Source organism: Arachis ipaensis, chromosome B6 (genome assembly GCF_059453495.1).
Source record: "Arachis ipaensis isolate K30076 ecotype BB chromosome B6, ASM5945349v1, whole genome shotgun sequence".
Lineage (NCBI taxonomy): Eukaryota > Viridiplantae > Streptophyta > Magnoliopsida > Fabales > Fabaceae > Arachis > Arachis ipaensis.
Window position 1 is genome coordinate 68,153,972 of NC_142441.1, and position 17,456 is coordinate 68,171,427.

A 17,456-nucleotide genomic window follows, 5' to 3' on the forward strand; every position below is an offset into this window, starting at 1 on the left:
CCTTGGTTCAATCAATTCTTTGTCGCTTTAACGTTTATTATTTTGATTCTTCATTTCTTGTAAAATATTAGTATTATTTTGGAGATATTCTGAACTAGAAGTTAAATCATTGATAAATTTACGTTAGACACTAAGTCTAATATTCTATATGCTTTTGAATTTTGAGCATATCCTATAAAAGTGCCTTTTATAGCTCTTGGCTCTAATTTGGTTTTCTTTTTTATTAGGGACTCGATAAAAGGCTAAACATCCCCACACTTTCAGATAATTCAAATTAGGTTTTCTTTTTTTCAAATTTCATAAGTAGAAACCTTTCTATGTCTTAATGGTATCCTATTATGGATATGACATGATGTCAATGATGATTCACCCTACAAATTGTAAGGCAATTTTGTATTTAGTAACATTGAATTAACCATATTCACTAAGGTATAGTTTTTTCTTTCGCCAAACCATTTTGTTACAGAGTATATGGAGCGGAAGATTCATGCACAATATCATGTAATTTGTTATCAAATTCATTAGAAAAATATTCCCCACTTTGATCATTATGAAGAACTTTTATTTTATTATCATGCATATTTTCTATTTCTATTTTATATTTTTTAAACATTTCAAAAGCTTTATCTTTATTTCTAAGTAAATACACATAAGTAAATCTAAAACAATCATCAATAAAAGTTATAAAATATCTTTTTTCTCCTCTAGTAATATTGCCATTTTATTCACAAATATCACTATGAATCAATTCTAATAAATGTGTCTTTCTTTCAACTTTAGAAAAAGGTTTCTTAGTAATTTTGGATTGTATACAAATATCATATTTCTTATTAAAATCCTTGTTATTAAGATTTATATAGTTATTTTTATGTATATATTCAATTGATTTGTAATTTAAGTGTGCTAATTTACTATGCCATAAATCACAAGAATCAACAATATACAAAGAAATGTTCATTTTATTATTAATACTAAGTTTGAACATGCCTTCAGTACAATATCCTTTTCCTATAAATATATCATTCTTAAGCAAGATCACTTTATCGGATTTCGTTACAATTTTAAATTCTTTCTTACACAAGAGATTAACAAGAAACTATTTTTTTTTCTCAAATCTGGAACATGAAGTACATTTATTAAACTTAACTTCTTTTTAGATGTAAGATTTATTCCGTAGTTACTTGACCACAAATTTTGGCTAAGTTGTCATTGTCCATCAAGACTTCTCTATTGTTTAGTTCTTCATATGTTTTGAATTGTTTGTGATCATTACAAATATGAACAGTAGCCCCAGAATTTAACCACCAATCAAGTAATTTTCTTTGGGTTGCCATGTTGAGTTTTGTAACCATGTCAATATGTATATTTTGTACTTTTTCTGCAACCATAGTAATTAGATCGTTCTCTTCCACTAAGTTGGTCTTTGGTGCTTTCTTTTTCAGAAGTCTACATTATTTGATGTAGTGTCCTTTCTTATGACAATGATAACACTTTCTTTGTCTCTTCTTGTCTTGCTTTGAATCTTTTGAGAACTTTATTTTATTCTTATTGGTTTTGTCTTCACCAATATGATTCACTTTAGAACTTTAAGAGATATACACAACAACATATTTTCGAGTTTTCTCCTCTATACGTATATGCCTTAGTAATTTCTCAATTGTGAAGTTCTCATCAAGATGTAAAGTTTCTTCTTATAACCATTACAAGATGATGGCAATTTTGAAATAATTGCTCCAACCTGTAATGATTTAGTGATCACCACTTGTAAATCACGAAGTCTATTTACAAGAATTTGTAATTCATGAATTTGATCCATAATAGGCATAGTATCATTCATAATAAATTTAAAATATTTCATTATAATAAACTTATCTATTCCTTGTCATTCATTATTGTACTTTTCTTCCAAAGACTTTCAAATCTCCAATGGTGATTGGATTGACATGTAGAGATCATAGAGTCGGTCGGATAAAGTGTTGAGATGATCTCGGCATACAAAAGTATCTTCTTCACGTTTCTTCTTTAATTGAGTAACATTTTCTTTTTCTTCCGGTGTGGCATTTTCAGCGGCATCGGCAATTGGTGTAGTCTTTGGGTTAATCACATATGCAAGATTGAGAACCGAAAAAAGAAACATCATCTTGTACTTCCAACGGTTGAAATTCGTTCCATCAAAGCGATCTAACTTGACAAACTCTTGATTCACGACCTTGAACGTGGTGCTTTGATCTTGAGCTATCTTCAAAGTATCTCTCAAAAATTGTTGGATAATTATAATTAAGAAGATGACAATAACTCTCTCAATATACAATGAAACCTATGGATTTCTTAATTAGCAATAATAAAAACTTCTCAACTCTCTCGAACAAGAAAATCTCTCAATAGTTAAAATACACACTCGATTAGTTTACTTTAAATAGTGGACAAGGGTATATTTATATATTGCACACAACAAATCAACAATTATAATTTTTCACATACGTAAATTGTTGTGACTCTTCTATTGTTAATAGATTCAATGTTTCAAACATAGACTATTTTTAAAGAATTGTGTCCCTTTAGTCAAAGGTGTAATTTTCCAACATACACAATTCTTAAAGGGTTGTATCTCTTTAGCCAAATAATACTATATACTGTTATTATAATTGACAATATATGAACGGTTGGTAATTATTTATTAATATTAATAATAATAATATTAATAATATTAATTAATCTAATTTGTAAATACTTTATATATATATACACACAAATTAAAGTAAAATCATAAATTCCTATATGTTTTTTTATTTAAAAATAAATTAATGATATACATAATATCTAAATTTGCACTAACTAATTATTCAAATTCGTATTATTATAGAAAATGAGTACTATTATTGAATTATAATCGTCGATCAAGATTTTTTTTTATGTTACTATATGTTGAAAACTTTTATATTTTGTTTTATTTTAATTTGTATGTGGGAGATTTTGAGTTTATGTTATTATGTTGAATGTGTTTGAATTATCTTCAATTTGATACATTTTAGTTGAATTGTATGAAATTTTGTCGTGGTTTTATTTTTTTATTTTTAAAATTTAATATCCACGGATACCCACGAGTATCTGTCTCCCCGGCGAGTGAAAATAAATAGGGATCCGTAACGGGGATGTGGCAGAAATGAGGGACAATTTTTTAAATGGAGATGGGAGCAAGAGAGGGTTTTCGCGTCCATAAATACCCATTGTCATTTCTAATGCAAACTGAAAAACATAGTGTAAAATTAATGGAATAAATTAATTTGAATTAAAAATCAAATAAAATCATTTTTTCATGACATATATTAATTTAGGTTGATTAATTTTGTCAATATAACTAAAATAACAAATAACAAGTAATTCTATAAATAAAAAAAAAAAGAAAAGAAAAAAAAAACCACAAGAGACCAAGCAAATGCATTTGGGAAACAATAGGCTGGGCTGGTTAAGAAGATAGGCTTCAAGTATAAGATAACAAAGCCAGGCCCAATAAGTTTAATCCAAAAAGAGTCAAAAGAGAAAGTAGTTTTTTCCGTTACACGTTGAGAGATTCTGAAAAATATATTCTTAGATTCCTTATCCGTTCTCGTCATCTTCCATTTCTCACGAGTATGTCTCATGACAGATACGCAGAAATTGACACCTAAAAAATAATTAAAAATTAAATTAAAATAATATATCAATTTCATTTTCATTTTCACATCAAAATTCCAATTGAATTGAACCGAAACGAAAATTCTAAGGAAAAAAAAAAGAGAAAGCCATGAATCCCAAAGTTCTCTTCCTCTTCGGACTTCTCCTAAATCTCGTTTCCAATTCGTTCCAAAACCCTAACCCTAAAACCCCAAATTCGAAGATATCAAAGGCTCATGTTGAGCTCACGAACTATGGCTTTCCAGTGGGGTTATTGCCGGCGACAACCGTGTTGGGCTACGCCGTGAACGACACTTCCGGCGATTTCTCCGTCAGGCTCGGCGGCGCGTGCAAGATCACGCTCCCGCCGGACAACTACATCGCCACGTACTCCAAAACCATCAAGGGGAAGATCGTGAAGGGGAAAATTGCGGAGCTTGATGGGATTAGGGTTCGCGCGTTCTTCAAGTGGTGGTCCATCACGGGAATAAGGTCCTCCGGTGACGACATTGTTTTCGAAGTCGGAATGGTCACCGCCAAGTACCCGTCAAAGAACTTCGACGAGAGCCCCCCTTGCGAGGGACAACACTCCTCTTCCTGAAGTAAGGTTAGGTTTTTCATTTTTTTTTTATTTGTATCTCTATCTTTTGCATGTGAATGCTTAATGTTTAGTGGAAAAATCTTTCTCGTGAAGATTTGATTGGAACGTTAATTATAAGCTTCTTCGGAACGTAAATAATTGAAGTAAGATAATGAAAAACTTAATTGGAAACTTTTGATTTTAGTTGCTCAGGAATCTAATCTATTTTATGTGGAATCGTATCTATAATTGGGTTTATGCGAATTTGAATTTGGAGAACCGTACTCTGTTTTTATTTTATTTTATTTTTTAATTTTTAACTGGTCATAACCTTTGTGTTGTTGTTTTTGTGTTGTGAATGAGAATAAAACTTTATTGGAAAGATAAAGGGTTCTTCTACAGTTTTAGACAGTGCTTTCATTTCCGTTGATGCCTTGAATTGTTCCACCATGCCTTGTTTGTTTTTTCGTTGCAAAATGATGACATGGGACCCTGAAAAAGAAATTAAAAAGAAAATATCTAATTTGTTGGTTAACATTATCTTCTTTGCTTTCAGAGATGTTATCATTAGAGTGAGCTTCTGATTGTGAGTGATATTGATTGCTTTCCAGTTGAAGTGTTACTATAAAGGCATGGTGTTCCTGTTATTCATTTCATCATTAAGCTTCAGAGAACATTGGCAACATAATCAGATTTGTGATGTGCTAATTATGCTTTTGCTTCTCCTTTCTCTTAGTTTATATGGGACTTTGAAAAGGTCGAGCTTTTGTTTGCTTTCATCATGCCACAGTCATCTTCAAGGTCTCACTTATGATTTTTTGTGGAAGATTTCTATTTTCTGGGGATACTGTATTGTTGAATGTACTAGAGCATGGTTTTTTGGGATAGTCCCATTGTTTACTCTTCATTTCTAGTTGTTTTGGAGAATGAGCTATATTTCCGTCCTTTTCAAAGAAACAAAGTGGTTTTTGAAGAGTCAATGAAGTTTGTTTCTAATGGAAGTTACTATTTGCTAACCACATGGTTATGTTTTGGTAAATAGGTCTCAACTAGGCAACAGTGATGTTGCTTCCTTAATTATTTTTAATTTTATCTTTTTGTCTTCTTATTTAGTCCACCCTATCGGTTTACTTTTAACGATTCATTTGGGTAGGCACTAAATGAGTATTTAATTATTTATTTCCTTTTGGACTTGGACCCACCCTTGGTTGGACAGTTCCTGTTCTGTTTTAAGTTCTAACTAGCAATTACGAAAATTGCGCAAGTAATTTTAGCTTTTGAGGTGGTTGTTTTTGTGCCTGGTTTCAGTTAGTATTCTCTTTACTATAACTATCTACAACATCTTTTGACATGCCAATATAACACCATTGAGATAGATATTCCTTTGAATTTTTTTAATTGGCTTGCCCACATTATGTTTACACCACCTGTACAAACATGTTAGCTTGTGTTCTCCACCATGCATTGTTACCATCATCACCTCTTGTGCCATCAGTTCTCCAAATTACTAGCTCGTTTTTTAACATATCTGAAGTGATTCGATGTTTTTCTACATTGGGTGATTCATTATTCTGTTTTTACATGTAACAATTTAGAAGCTGAGGTGTTTAGATTTGATGATGCTGCTGGTTTATTTAGCTATTCTCACTTTGGTAATCCGTTGCAATTAATACCAACTGCATTTGGCCCTTTGTAAATTTGGATCTTTGTTTGTTAAACTCTTATTATGGGTATTTGTGAGTTTTGATTTCGGAGAAAGAAGGTTGTGAAGTGAAGGACTGAACTGTAACAATCTTTTTAACTTTTCAAACCCTTTTTTCATCCTTTTTCTTCCAAAACTCTTACCTAGAGTTTTCATTCAGTTGTGTGTATGACCCATGCTCATTACCATAGACTTTGCACCGAAGCAAACGGTGATTGAATTCATATTCAATTTCTGTTTTAATCTCCAACTTGTCTTGTATTAAAATATGTCTACAGCCTATGGTATTTTTCTTTTCAAGGTGCATGCATCAACTTGGTTCCTTAACCGGGTTATGCCTTGAATTCATATGCCTTGGTTCCTTAACCGGAATATTGTCAATAGTTCTATGGAGACCTTTTTTTAAAAAAATAAAATAAAATAAAATTGTCTTCCTAGGATCTGCTAGTTTACCCATAATAATATTATATTTATTACACATGCAAGAGTAGTAGCAAGGTTCACAGCATTCTTTCCTTCCTTTCTCTTTTTCATTACCAGTAAGCACCTTTTTCTTGTTAAGTGTCAAATTGTGCAACATAGACTTCACATTATTCTTGACACTTTTTTGTTCCTTTTGCTGATGCAGGTTTCTAGGTACTTACTCGCAGTCTCTGTGTTTTTAGTAAATGGGGTAGTGACTGTGTCCACTGAAATTGCAAATACGTTTTAAAAGTCGCTTGTGTAATAATCGTATAATGTGTTTTTAGTGCTTGTGCTTTTATGTAATCTTAATATCGTATTTGTTAATTATTATGCCACGACGAATCCCTTCTTGGTCACGTTACTCGTTGGACTATTTAATAAGGCCATTTTGAACATAGTTTCTTTGATATTCTCACATGCTATCTATACCATGCACTACGTATATCTTGCCTTTCTCGAAGTCGATGCCATGCAAACCATTGTTCTATACAAGGGTTCATGGACCGCCGCTCATCCGCATATTCGCGATGTTTATTCGAATCCGATTCGAAAATTGTAGCGATTCGATCCGCAAAGCTATCAGATATGGGATTGGATTGCGGATTTTATGTAGGTACTTGTGGATCCGTAAAAATAAACAAATAAGTAAATATTCTTTTTATATTTTATTTTAATTAATAATTATCATAAATATTGTATTATTTTATGTTTATTATTTAAGAAAAGTATTTTTAATAACATTTTAAGAATAAATATGTTTAAAAGAGTGAAAAAAAAGAGAATTTATTGATATTTTTTAATAAAAATAAACTTTTTAAAATATTTATATGTTTTCCAGATATATCCGAAATCCGATTCGATTAAATCGTGGATATTGGATCCAATCTGATCCAATGATTTTAGTGCGGATCAGATCGAAATTTTTGGCTATATCTGATTCGATCTGATCCGATTCGCGTTTACCCTTGGTTCTATAAGATGCCCATATATGTCTATCAAAAAATTACGTGTACATATAAATTTAGTTATTAAAAAATCAATCATTATATATTTCTATATAAATATATATTGTTTAATTAAATTTATTTTGTATTTTAATATATATTTTATACAAGTGGTTGATTTTTGTATTTTGTCTTTTAATATATATTTATTTATTTGTTTATTTTAGTTTCCTACGGAAGCCCCCAAATTTAGTAGGCTAAAGACTAATTTATCGCAGATTTGAGTTCTATTTAAAGGTTTGCTATTGCTAATGGGTTGTTGCATGCACAATGTAAAATTTGAACTTTTGATACTTATTTAAACAGACTAGGACTAGTGAGCTTAACAACTAAGACGAACTCAAGTTAGTTAACATGGTTATATATATGTTTTTTTAGTGTTGTTACTTTGTTTATTTTTTTTGTAATTGGTACATTCTATTTCATATGTTTTTAGGTAGGATTGACATACAGACAAAGGTATAACTCGTTTAAGCCCATAGGTTATACGGATTGGTCCGTTTAAACCCATTTTGTTTATGAGCTATAATTTTTTTAATCAGGGATCGTTTATGGCCAACTTGATAAATTAAACAGGCTAACCCGTTTATATTTTATTTATTTTTTAAAAAAATTATTCTGGCAAAAAGTCACGTTTGAATTAAAAAATCTTAAACAAACAATGTTGTAGGGTAGTTATTTTTTAAAGAAAAAAATGACAGCTATATATATATATATATATTTAAATCATTTTATTGAGAGAACTGTTTAGTGGATATTATAAATAACTATGAGGAATGTAAATGTGGAGTGAGAGCGTATTTTTTATTTTACATTTTCAATAGAATTTATTGTTTTTCATATTTTTCAAGAAATCTTCTCTATTCAAGAATTATCTGCTGATTAATTTTTCTTCATTGGTTTTACTATAAAATTGTTCTCTAGGATTTTCAATTCCCCTTTTATGGTATTCAAAGCCTATAATCTTGTTCATCTTTGTCATTGAGATTATCCTCTCTGACTCTTCCAAGAAGACCTTCTCACCTATCTCAGACAAACTCACTCAAGACAATTATAGCACATGGAGACACACAACAATGTTAATAATTCAGAGCCTCTCAATGGAAGATCATCTATACAGGTCCAAGATTCCGCCGCAGTTCGTGACTGATGAAGCGACCAAAACAAAATTTGAATCGGCGAAGTACAAGACATGGAAATTACAAGATTTAACTCTCACTACTTGGCTTGTAGAATCAATGACTACCAGCATCAAGAACAGAGTAATTCATCTCTCACAATTTTATGAAGTTCGGAAAAGAATTGAAAAATACTTTGAAGATGCTTCTGCTTCACGATTCAGAGTTTGAAATCCCAACTCAAATCATGTAAGAAAAATGGAACTGTTTCTGACTTTCTGAACAAGATTCGGAATGTGGTTGATGCCCTTTTTGCTCTCAGATATGAGGTACGTGACTCAGATCACATACAAGCAATAATCGATGGTCTTAATGAAGATTACACTGTATGCATTGGTTCGGTAATGTCAAGGCTTGGAACCTTCAAGGTTGCAGAGGTTGAATCTTATCTGCTTGTGTTTAATGATATGCTGGACAAGTTCAAGAAACCTAATGTAGGTATGCCTATAGCTCATTATATTCGATCCTCCTCATCATTTGAATATCAAAGAGGTGGAGGCTTTCGAAGAGGCCGTGGTGGCCGCAGTAATCGTGGAGGATGTTTTGGATACACCCAAAATTGTCCTCAATGCCAATTATGTGGAAGGCAAGGACATGTTGTGTGGAACTGCTTCCATCGTTTTGATCTTGCTTTTCAGCCTAATTCCACAACCAACTCTACATCAATGCAAATTCCATATAGTAATACACAATCACCCCCCTCCATCCTCCAATTTTCAGCAACCTAGGGCATATCTTACCTATTCCTCTTCAGTAAGTGAAGCTTCTTGGCTACCGGACTCAGGAGTGAGTCATCATGTCACTTCAGATCCAGGAAATCTCCTCACAGCATCACCAAATCCTTCGGATAATGATAAGCTCTTTGTAGGTAATGGGTCAGGTATTCCAATAACTCATTCTGGTTCTTCAATTCTTTTTTATTCCTCCTCAAATATTGCTTTTCGTTTAAAGAACTTACTTCTTGTACCACAAATTACTCAAAATCTATTGAGTGTTTCTAAATTCGCAGCTGATAATCATGTCTACTTTGAATTTTGGCCTGATTATTATGCTATTCATGATCAGGATACCAGAGAACTTCTCCTACAAAATATGTCTAGAAATGGCACTTACTCTTTTGATAACTTTCGAGTACCAAAAAATTTGTCTAATACCTCAGTACCGATCCCTGATAACCTATCTAGTTCTAGATTTCAGTATTCTAGTGCTTATACTACTACTACACAGCTACCTAATTAGTCTTTAGATTCTAATGCATATCCTGTTTCCAAATGTAATCAGAATAACACCGTGGATTTATGACATAAACGATTGGGCCATAGTTCTGCTGCTAATCATGTATGTGAAATCTGTCCTTTAGCTAAGATGCATAGATTGCATTTTCCTTTAAATGACACTATGTATATGACACCTTTAGAACTTGTCTTTGTGGATATCTGGGGGCTTGTTCCTGTAATATCAAAAAGTGGATTTAGATATTACATTTCTTTTGTTGATGCACATTCTAAATACACATGCATTTTCTTACTCACTAATAAATCTCAGTCTTTAGTAGCTTTTCAGAATTATAAAACATTTATAGAAAATCAAACTGGACAGAAAATAAAGGCTTTACAAACGGATTTGGGAACGAAATTTATGTCACATGCTTTCACTGATTTTCTTGCAACTGAAGGTATACATCATAGAAAATCATGCCCCTATACTCATCATCAACAAGGAAGTATTGAGAGAAAGCATAGGCATATTACAGAAGTGGGTCTCTCCCTCTTAGCTACAACTTCTTTGCCTATGCACTTTTGGGAAGATGCCTTTTTTGAGTTCTGTTTATGTCATTAATAGACTTCGTACCCCAGTTCTTAATAACAAAAGTCCTTTTGAGGTTCTTTTTAAGCATCAACCAGATTATACCTTCTTTAAAATTTTTGGATGTATGTTTATTTTTAGGATATGATTCAAATTTCAAAGGCTATAAGTGTATGGCACAAAATGGTAAAATTTATATGGCTCGACATGTTTTGTTTCATGAGCATACTTTGTCATATCAAAAATTGTTTTCTGACACCTTGGGCAGTGATGATTCGTCCAAGAATAATTCAAATAGTGGCAGCCAGCTTAAGGCCCCTGCATTTACCATCATAGATTCAACTCCGCCATCAATGTCCTCATCTAATCAAGCTACAAAGTCTTTGAGTATAGGTTCAGACACTGGATTACAAATTACAAGTGGACCATTGCATGATACAGCATCCCCTTCTCACTCAGGCTTGGACACTGATGACAGTACTTCTATTCATAAGAATGAGGAGATCAGAATTTCAGAATGTCACCCACCTTCAGCATCTCATACCAATTCTCCTCCGAACATGATTCCTATTAGTGGTATTGAAACTAGCCTTCCTTCCATTTCTTCAACAAATGCTCATCTGATGACAACAAGATCAAAATCTGGAGTGTTCAAACTAAAAGCCTTGACTATTCAACAAACTGATCTACTACACAATATTCCAAGAACTGTGGCTGAAGCTTTACAATGTTCTTACTGGAGAGAGGCAATGGATAAAGAGTTTGCTGTTCTCCAGAAGTGCAAGACATGGGAATTAACAGAACCACCAGCTAATGCCATAATTATTGGAAGTAAGTGGGTGTTTGCTATAAAGAAAAATGCTAAAGGTGATATTCTAAGGTATAAGACAAGACTTGTTAGACAGGTTTTCATCAAGTGGAAGGTATAGACTATGATTAAATTTATAGTCCAGTGGTAAGGCCTTCCACCATTAGAGTTATCTTAACTATTGTTGTCTCATTAAGTTGGCCATTGAGACAGTTTGATTTTGATAATGCCTTTCTCAATGGCACCTTAAATGAGACAATATACATGATGCAACCTTAGGGATACTCTACAAAGGGTGAACAGCTAGTGTGCAAGCTAAACAAGGCCATTTATGGTCTAAAGCAAGCACCGAGGACCTGGTATAAAACATTATCTACTACTCTTTAACAGTTTGAATTTAAAGAAACCAGATCTGATGTGTCTTTATTTGTTAGATTTTTTTATTCTAATGTGATTTACTTGTTAGTTTATGCAGATGATATAATTGTTACTGGTAATAATGCTGCAGAATTAGATAAATTAACTTATCAATTGAACAATATTTTTCCGTTAAAGGATATGGGGAAATTTAGTTATTTTTTACGCTTGGAAGCTTCATACTTGTCTACAGGTAGTGTCCAGGTTTCACAAACCAAATATGCATTTGAATTACTCGAGAGCTAGAATGGAGACTGTGAATTCGATACCTACCCCAATAATGTCCAGCCCAAAGCTTTTAGCTCATTACTCGGAACCTTTCCATGATCCCAAACTGTATAGATCAATAGTTGGTATACTTCAATATCTCACAATGACAAGACCAGATATTGCCTTTACTGTCAACAGAGTATCTCAGTTTATGCATCAACCAACATTGCTGCATTGGAAGAGTGTAAAAAGAATTCTGAGATATGTGAAAGGTACAGTGGATCATGGCTTATTATTTTCTAAATCTACTAATTTTAGATAGTTGACTTTTTCAGATGTTGATTGGGGTGGAGATCTGGATGATAGAAAATCAATCACTGGATTTTGTGTTTATCTTGGGTGCAATCTGATCTCATAAAAGAGTAACAAGCAGACAAAGGTGAGCAGGAGCAGTAATAAAGCAGAGTATAGGGCAATGTGTGCTGCACAAACTAAGCTAATGTCCATACAGCAGCTTCTGGGAGAGCTTCGAATCCCACAAACTATGTCACCAACCATCTTCTATGATAATCAGAGTGCTTGTCTATTGGTTGCAAATCCGGTTTTGCATAGTAGATGTAAACACCTTGAGCTGGATTTGTATTTTTTAACGGATTTAGTAAATAAAAAATCTCTCTATGTTGTTAATATACCCTCTCAAGATCAGGTGGCCGATTCTTTAACTAAACCATTGTTTCTGAGTTTGTTTCAGAAATACAGGTTCGAACTGCGACTTTGAGACAAATCGTGCCTCAGTTTGAGGGGGAGTATTGAGAGAACTGTTTAGTGGATATTATAAATAGCTGTGGGGAATGCAAATGTGGAGTGAGAGCGTGTTTTTTTTTTTTTACATTTTCAATAGAATTCATTGTTTTTCATATTTCTCAAAAAATCTTCTTTATTCAAGAATTATCTGTTGATTAATTTTTTCTTCGTTGGTTTCACTACAAAATTGTTCTCTAGGATTTTCAATTCCCCTTTTACATTTTTATTGTATTCAAAATAGTTAAATACGATTTTGGTTCTTATGTTTAAGCCAAAAATTTTATTCATCTCCAACTTTTTTTTTCATTTAAATTCGTTCCTAATGTTTAACTTAGTTTTAAAATCGTTTTTTTATTTAAATCTTAAAATTTTGGATCAAATTATCCCTAGTAAAAGAATTATAAAATAAAAAAAAAAAAAGATAAGAAAAAGAGTGTTTGAAGTTGAGAGAAAGAAAGAACCATGGGAAAGAAGAAGAAGAAGGGGGAAAAGAAGAAGAAGAAGGAAGAAGAGGAAGGTGGAGATGACGCCGGCGAGGGAGGACGTCACGCGCTGCTGTCACCGTTTCTGCTCAACTGCTAGTGTTTCCATGAGCGAGGGGAGACGCTAGCAGATCGGCGAGGGAGGACGTTGCACGCCACGTCGCCGTTTTTGTTCCTGCGCTAGTGTCTGATGTCGACGCCAACAGATCGGTGCAGGAGGAGCGTCGCGTTGCCGTTTTTGCTCCTGCGCCAGTGTCCGACGTCGACGGTAGCAGATCGGCGAGGGAGGACGTCACGCACCCCGTCACTGTTTTTGCTCCTCCTCGGCTCCTCTAGTTTGTTATTTCCTTGTTTGCCACCGTCTGTCGTTGGTTTTATTCTGGTATTAGTTTTTGGGTTTCTATTTTTGTTTCTTGTTTATTTCTGGTTGTTTGTTGTTGCTGCTGGTGTTTTTTAGTGGTGCGGCTTTTGTTTTGAAATTTCTATTGTTGTTGCTGGTGCTGCAAAAATTTTTGTTGTTGATGATATTTTGTTTTCTCAATAAAAAAATTATTTAAATTTATTTTATCTGTAGAAGCAAAAACAAAAATTTTGGATGAAAAAAAAAAAGAAAAATTAAATATTTTAATAAAAAAGGTTATTGAAAAAGGGTTGTTAAAAGAAGGATATTTTAATTCAAAAAATAATTTTAATATTAAATTAAATTTTAGGAATAAATTTAAATTAAAAAATTGAAAATAAATAAAATTTTTTACTTAAATTTTAGAAACCAAAATGATACTTAATTCATTTCAAACTGCGTAGGTTTTGGCCAATTCGATATTATTTTTATTTCTCAGAGTCTCGCACCATCAAACATATCATTTTTTTTTCAAAAAGATATATGATCTCATTTTCCCATATGACATGATATTCATGATTGTCGTATCATGCATGTGACACGTAGCCACACGTAAAAAAAGCACTTTAATTTTTACACGGGGAAAGCACTTTGCTTTCAGTTTCTTTTTTCCCCCCTTTATTATTATTATTATTATTATTATTATTAGGTAATGCCCACTAATAAATTGAATAAAATTTAAAATTATAAAAATATTTTAAATTAATTTTATTATATATTTATTTTAGAACATTTTTATATAAATTAAATCAATTAAATTCGATTTAGCTATATTAGTAGTAAATCGAATCAACTACATTCTAAATTCGATTTACTATATATATACTGCAGAAGTAGTAAATCGAATTAAGCAATCAAATCAGTTTGATTCGATTTACTACTTATACATCTTATTCACATTTTTTATTTTTAAGTTAATTTATATTAATTTTAAAACATAAATGTCAATAAAAAATACTCTATATTTAGATTTAAATAAAAGATTAAAAAAATCAAAATGAGTAAGAATAAAAATTCAACTTTTGTATTTTAGTTCAAATTCTAAAAAATTTATATTTTTATAAACTTATGAATTTAAAACGGAACGATAAACGATTTCTAAAAATTCATTAAAAATTATTTTTTGATTTATTAGCATATAAAAAATCATTACCGGTACTTTTGATGTTAAAAAAAATGAGTGAATACCCCATCTGGCCATTGACAATTATCTCGAAAGGACAACGAAGTCTCCAAGAAAAAAAAAACACTCAATCCGGCTCCTGATCTTTTTTTGGGACTGATTAGCTCCTGTGAAAAAAAAATAACATTGACTCTTTTTGACACAGGAGTTAATTAGTCCCATGCATAAAAGTAAAGCTCAGGGATCGGGTTGGGTTTTTTTTTTTTTTTTGTTAAGGGCCTCGTTGTCTTTCGAGGTAATTGTCAGGGGCCGTTTTGAATTTTTTTCAAAAAAGAATTTATATAAAGTATAGCCTTCCAAGGTGACATAGGAGTTAAAACTTGAATTTTTCCAGAATCAGAAGTAACGAATAATTATACAATATAAAATGACTAACTATATTTATATAATATGTAATTTGAGAAATAATTAAAATATTATATCAATTAAATTATCATTTGATTTGTGAAATTAAGTATAAAACTTATGCTTTGATAACATTATGCTTTGATAATTAAATAATACTTAATTTCATAAATTAAATGATAATTTAATTGATATAGTATTTTAATTATTTATTAAATTATATATTGTATAAATATAGTTGGTCATTTTATATTGTATAACTATCCGTTATTTTTTATTCTGGAAAAATTCAAGTTTTAACTCCTATGTTACCTTGGAGAGCTATACTTTATATTAATTTTTTTAATATTAAAAGTTCAAGTAATGATTTTTAAGAAATCGTTTGTTGTTTTATTTTAAATTCACAAGTTTATAAAAATGTAGATTTTCTGGAATTTGAATTAAAAAACAAAAGTTGGATTTCTATTCTTATTCGTTTTAATTTTTTTGATATTTTATTTAAATTTAAATATATAAGGAGTATATTTTTATTGACATTTATATTTTAAAGTTAATATAAAAATATCAATAAGCTATATAAGTAATAAATCGAATCATTATTGCTAATATAGTTAAATCGAATCCAATTAATTCGATTTACAAAAGGACGTTGAGTAATGAAAATTGATTTAGAATATCTGCTAAATTTTAAACTCCATTTAGTTTATTATTACTATTATTATTATTATTATTATTATTATAACACATGACACCCCCCACATTATATAAATCACACATACTAGTTGGGTAACTTTTCCACTTATGGCAGAGCAAGGTTCGAATTCTTGATGAAGTTGTTTGAGAGGCACATGATGTGCTTCTTGAATCAGACCTCTAACCACCACTTTGCTTTCAGTTCAAGCCACAAACACACTCTAATAATAAGAGTGAAATAAATATTCATGAAAATAGGTAACAACTTATATTTTATAGAAAGTTGATATTACTACTCTCTAATTAATAATGTTAAACTTTCTCTAGTTCTCTTATCAGTATGAAAAGCAAGATAATAAAAATAGAGGATAATTTAAAAAATCAAACAAAATAGGAGTAATTCTGGAAGTGATACTGTGATAATATGCAATTTCTTACGATAATAAATAGTAAAATAAAAAAAGTGAAATATAGTCCATAAAAATATTTGAATTTAACTTACCAATATATATTATGTTGAACGATAATGCAAAATATTCTAATAAATAGTAGAATTCACACGACAAATGTACAAAAACACAGCTAAAAGAAAATAGCCTTTTCCTAATCAATAATTAATGAAAATAATTACACCTCTTTATCTCTATATATTTATAAGAACTAATTCATGTGTTATGATGAAATCATAATATTACACATCTTTTCTCTACAAAACCAATGCAACGCATGATCAATCAAAAACTATACTCTCATTTTCCTTAACTACTAGTGGCTGCAAGTTAATTAAATTCTAGATATGAAATTTGTTTGGAAAAATATGGCCAACTATATTGCCTCTATTACGCAAATGCCTTTGACGATTGTATAACATAACGAATATTATTTCAAACTTATCAGCCATTAACAAAAAAGCCTACATCATATACCTAGCTAGCTATATCTAAAAGAATGGGTTGCTTGTGCTTCACTACTCCTAACAATAAATGTATTCTTAGTAATTATTCCATAATATAATATAGATAGACTTAGCTCAACTAATAATGCTGGCTTGGTCAAATATTAGACAAACTTCTTTCTCTTTAAATAAATTCAAGATCAAACCCAAGGGTAAAAAATGTGTTAAAAGTGTCTCGAGAAAAATAAATAATAATCAAAGGTCAGACAAGACAAACACAATAATACTTTTAATTATTATATATTAGTTAATTTTTTATCCCCAGTAGATTTGGTTCCCTATATTAGTAATTTTCATAATAAAAATGGATTATCTGATTTAAAAATTTAGTTTTACATTGGATGAATTTTAATAGATTGAAAAATGGGTTAAACTTAAAAAAGTTTTTTTCAAATATCTTTTTAATTTTTTTTAAATAAGTATAAAGAATTAACTTTTAATTCATCTATATTAGTTAATTTTTTTATCGAAAATTTAATTTTTAATTCTCACTTTTTAAAAGATTTAAAATTTTATATTTATAGTTTATAATTTAAAGTTAAAAAAATTTAGGTTTAGAGTGGCCGACAGTGGTGGACAGCTAGCAGCATTTAGCTGACGATGGTGGTTGATGGTGGTCCGTAGAAGTTGATAGTAGATGGTAAGGGGTGAACTTGTAATGTTGGGAAGAAGAAAAAAATAAATAAATAAGGGCAACTATCTTGTGATATAAGTAAGGTGTTGAAGGAAGAACACCGGTGCATATAAAGTCTCAGGTCCATGACAGTGCT

At 31.0% G+C, this 17,456-nt stretch overlaps 2 protein-coding genes across 3 annotated transcripts; both read left to right on the forward strand.

Moving 5' to 3' along the window:
* The first annotated feature begins 3,609 nt into the window (after window positions 1–3,609).
* Window positions 3,610–6,798, forward strand: LOC107644350 (uncharacterized). Of its 2 annotated transcripts, none has more exons than XM_016348184.3 (2): window positions 3,610–4,261; window positions 6,565–6,798. In XM_016348184.3, the coding sequence occupies exon 1, from the start codon at window positions 3,785–3,787 to the stop codon at window positions 4,253–4,255; it is 471 nt and encodes a 156-aa protein (XP_016203670.1). In that variant the 5' UTR covers window positions 3,610–3,784; the 3' UTR covers window positions 4,256–4,261; window positions 6,565–6,798. The 2 variants fall into 2 exon arrangements, with proteins under 2 accessions (XP_016203670.1, XP_016203671.1); XM_016348185.3 differs by having other exon boundaries at window positions 3,610–4,256.
* A 3,183-nt stretch (window positions 6,799–9,981) lies between these two features.
* LOC148561181 (uncharacterized) lies at window positions 9,982–13,446 on the forward strand. The gene is made up of 4 exons (XM_088490693.1): window positions 9,982–10,258; window positions 10,531–11,312; window positions 12,023–12,096; window positions 13,227–13,446. Exons 1-4 carry the CDS (start codon window positions 9,982–9,984, stop codon window positions 13,444–13,446), a joined length of 1,353 nt encoding a protein of 450 aa, XP_088346819.1.
* Window positions 13,447–17,456: the final 4,010 nt, after the last annotated feature.

Bases quoted from the DNA above. Each gene is read 5' to 3' on its own strand.
- LOC107644350 (XM_016348184.3), top strand. From the start codon at position 3,785: ATGAATCCCAAAGTTCTCTTCCTCTTCGGACTTCTCCTAAATCTCGTT.
- LOC148561181 (XM_088490693.1), top strand. From the start codon at position 9,982: ATGTATATGACACCTTTAGAACTTGTCTTTGTGGATATCTGGGGGCTT. The intron at 11,313-12,022 runs GTATAGACTATG...TACTGTCAACAG, and splicing joins AGGTTTTCATCAAGTGGAAG to AGTATCTCAGTTTATGCATC. The intron at 12,097-13,226 runs GTACAGTGGATC...TCCATGAGCGAG, and splicing joins AATTCTGAGATATGTGAAAG to GGGAGACGCTAGCAGATCGG.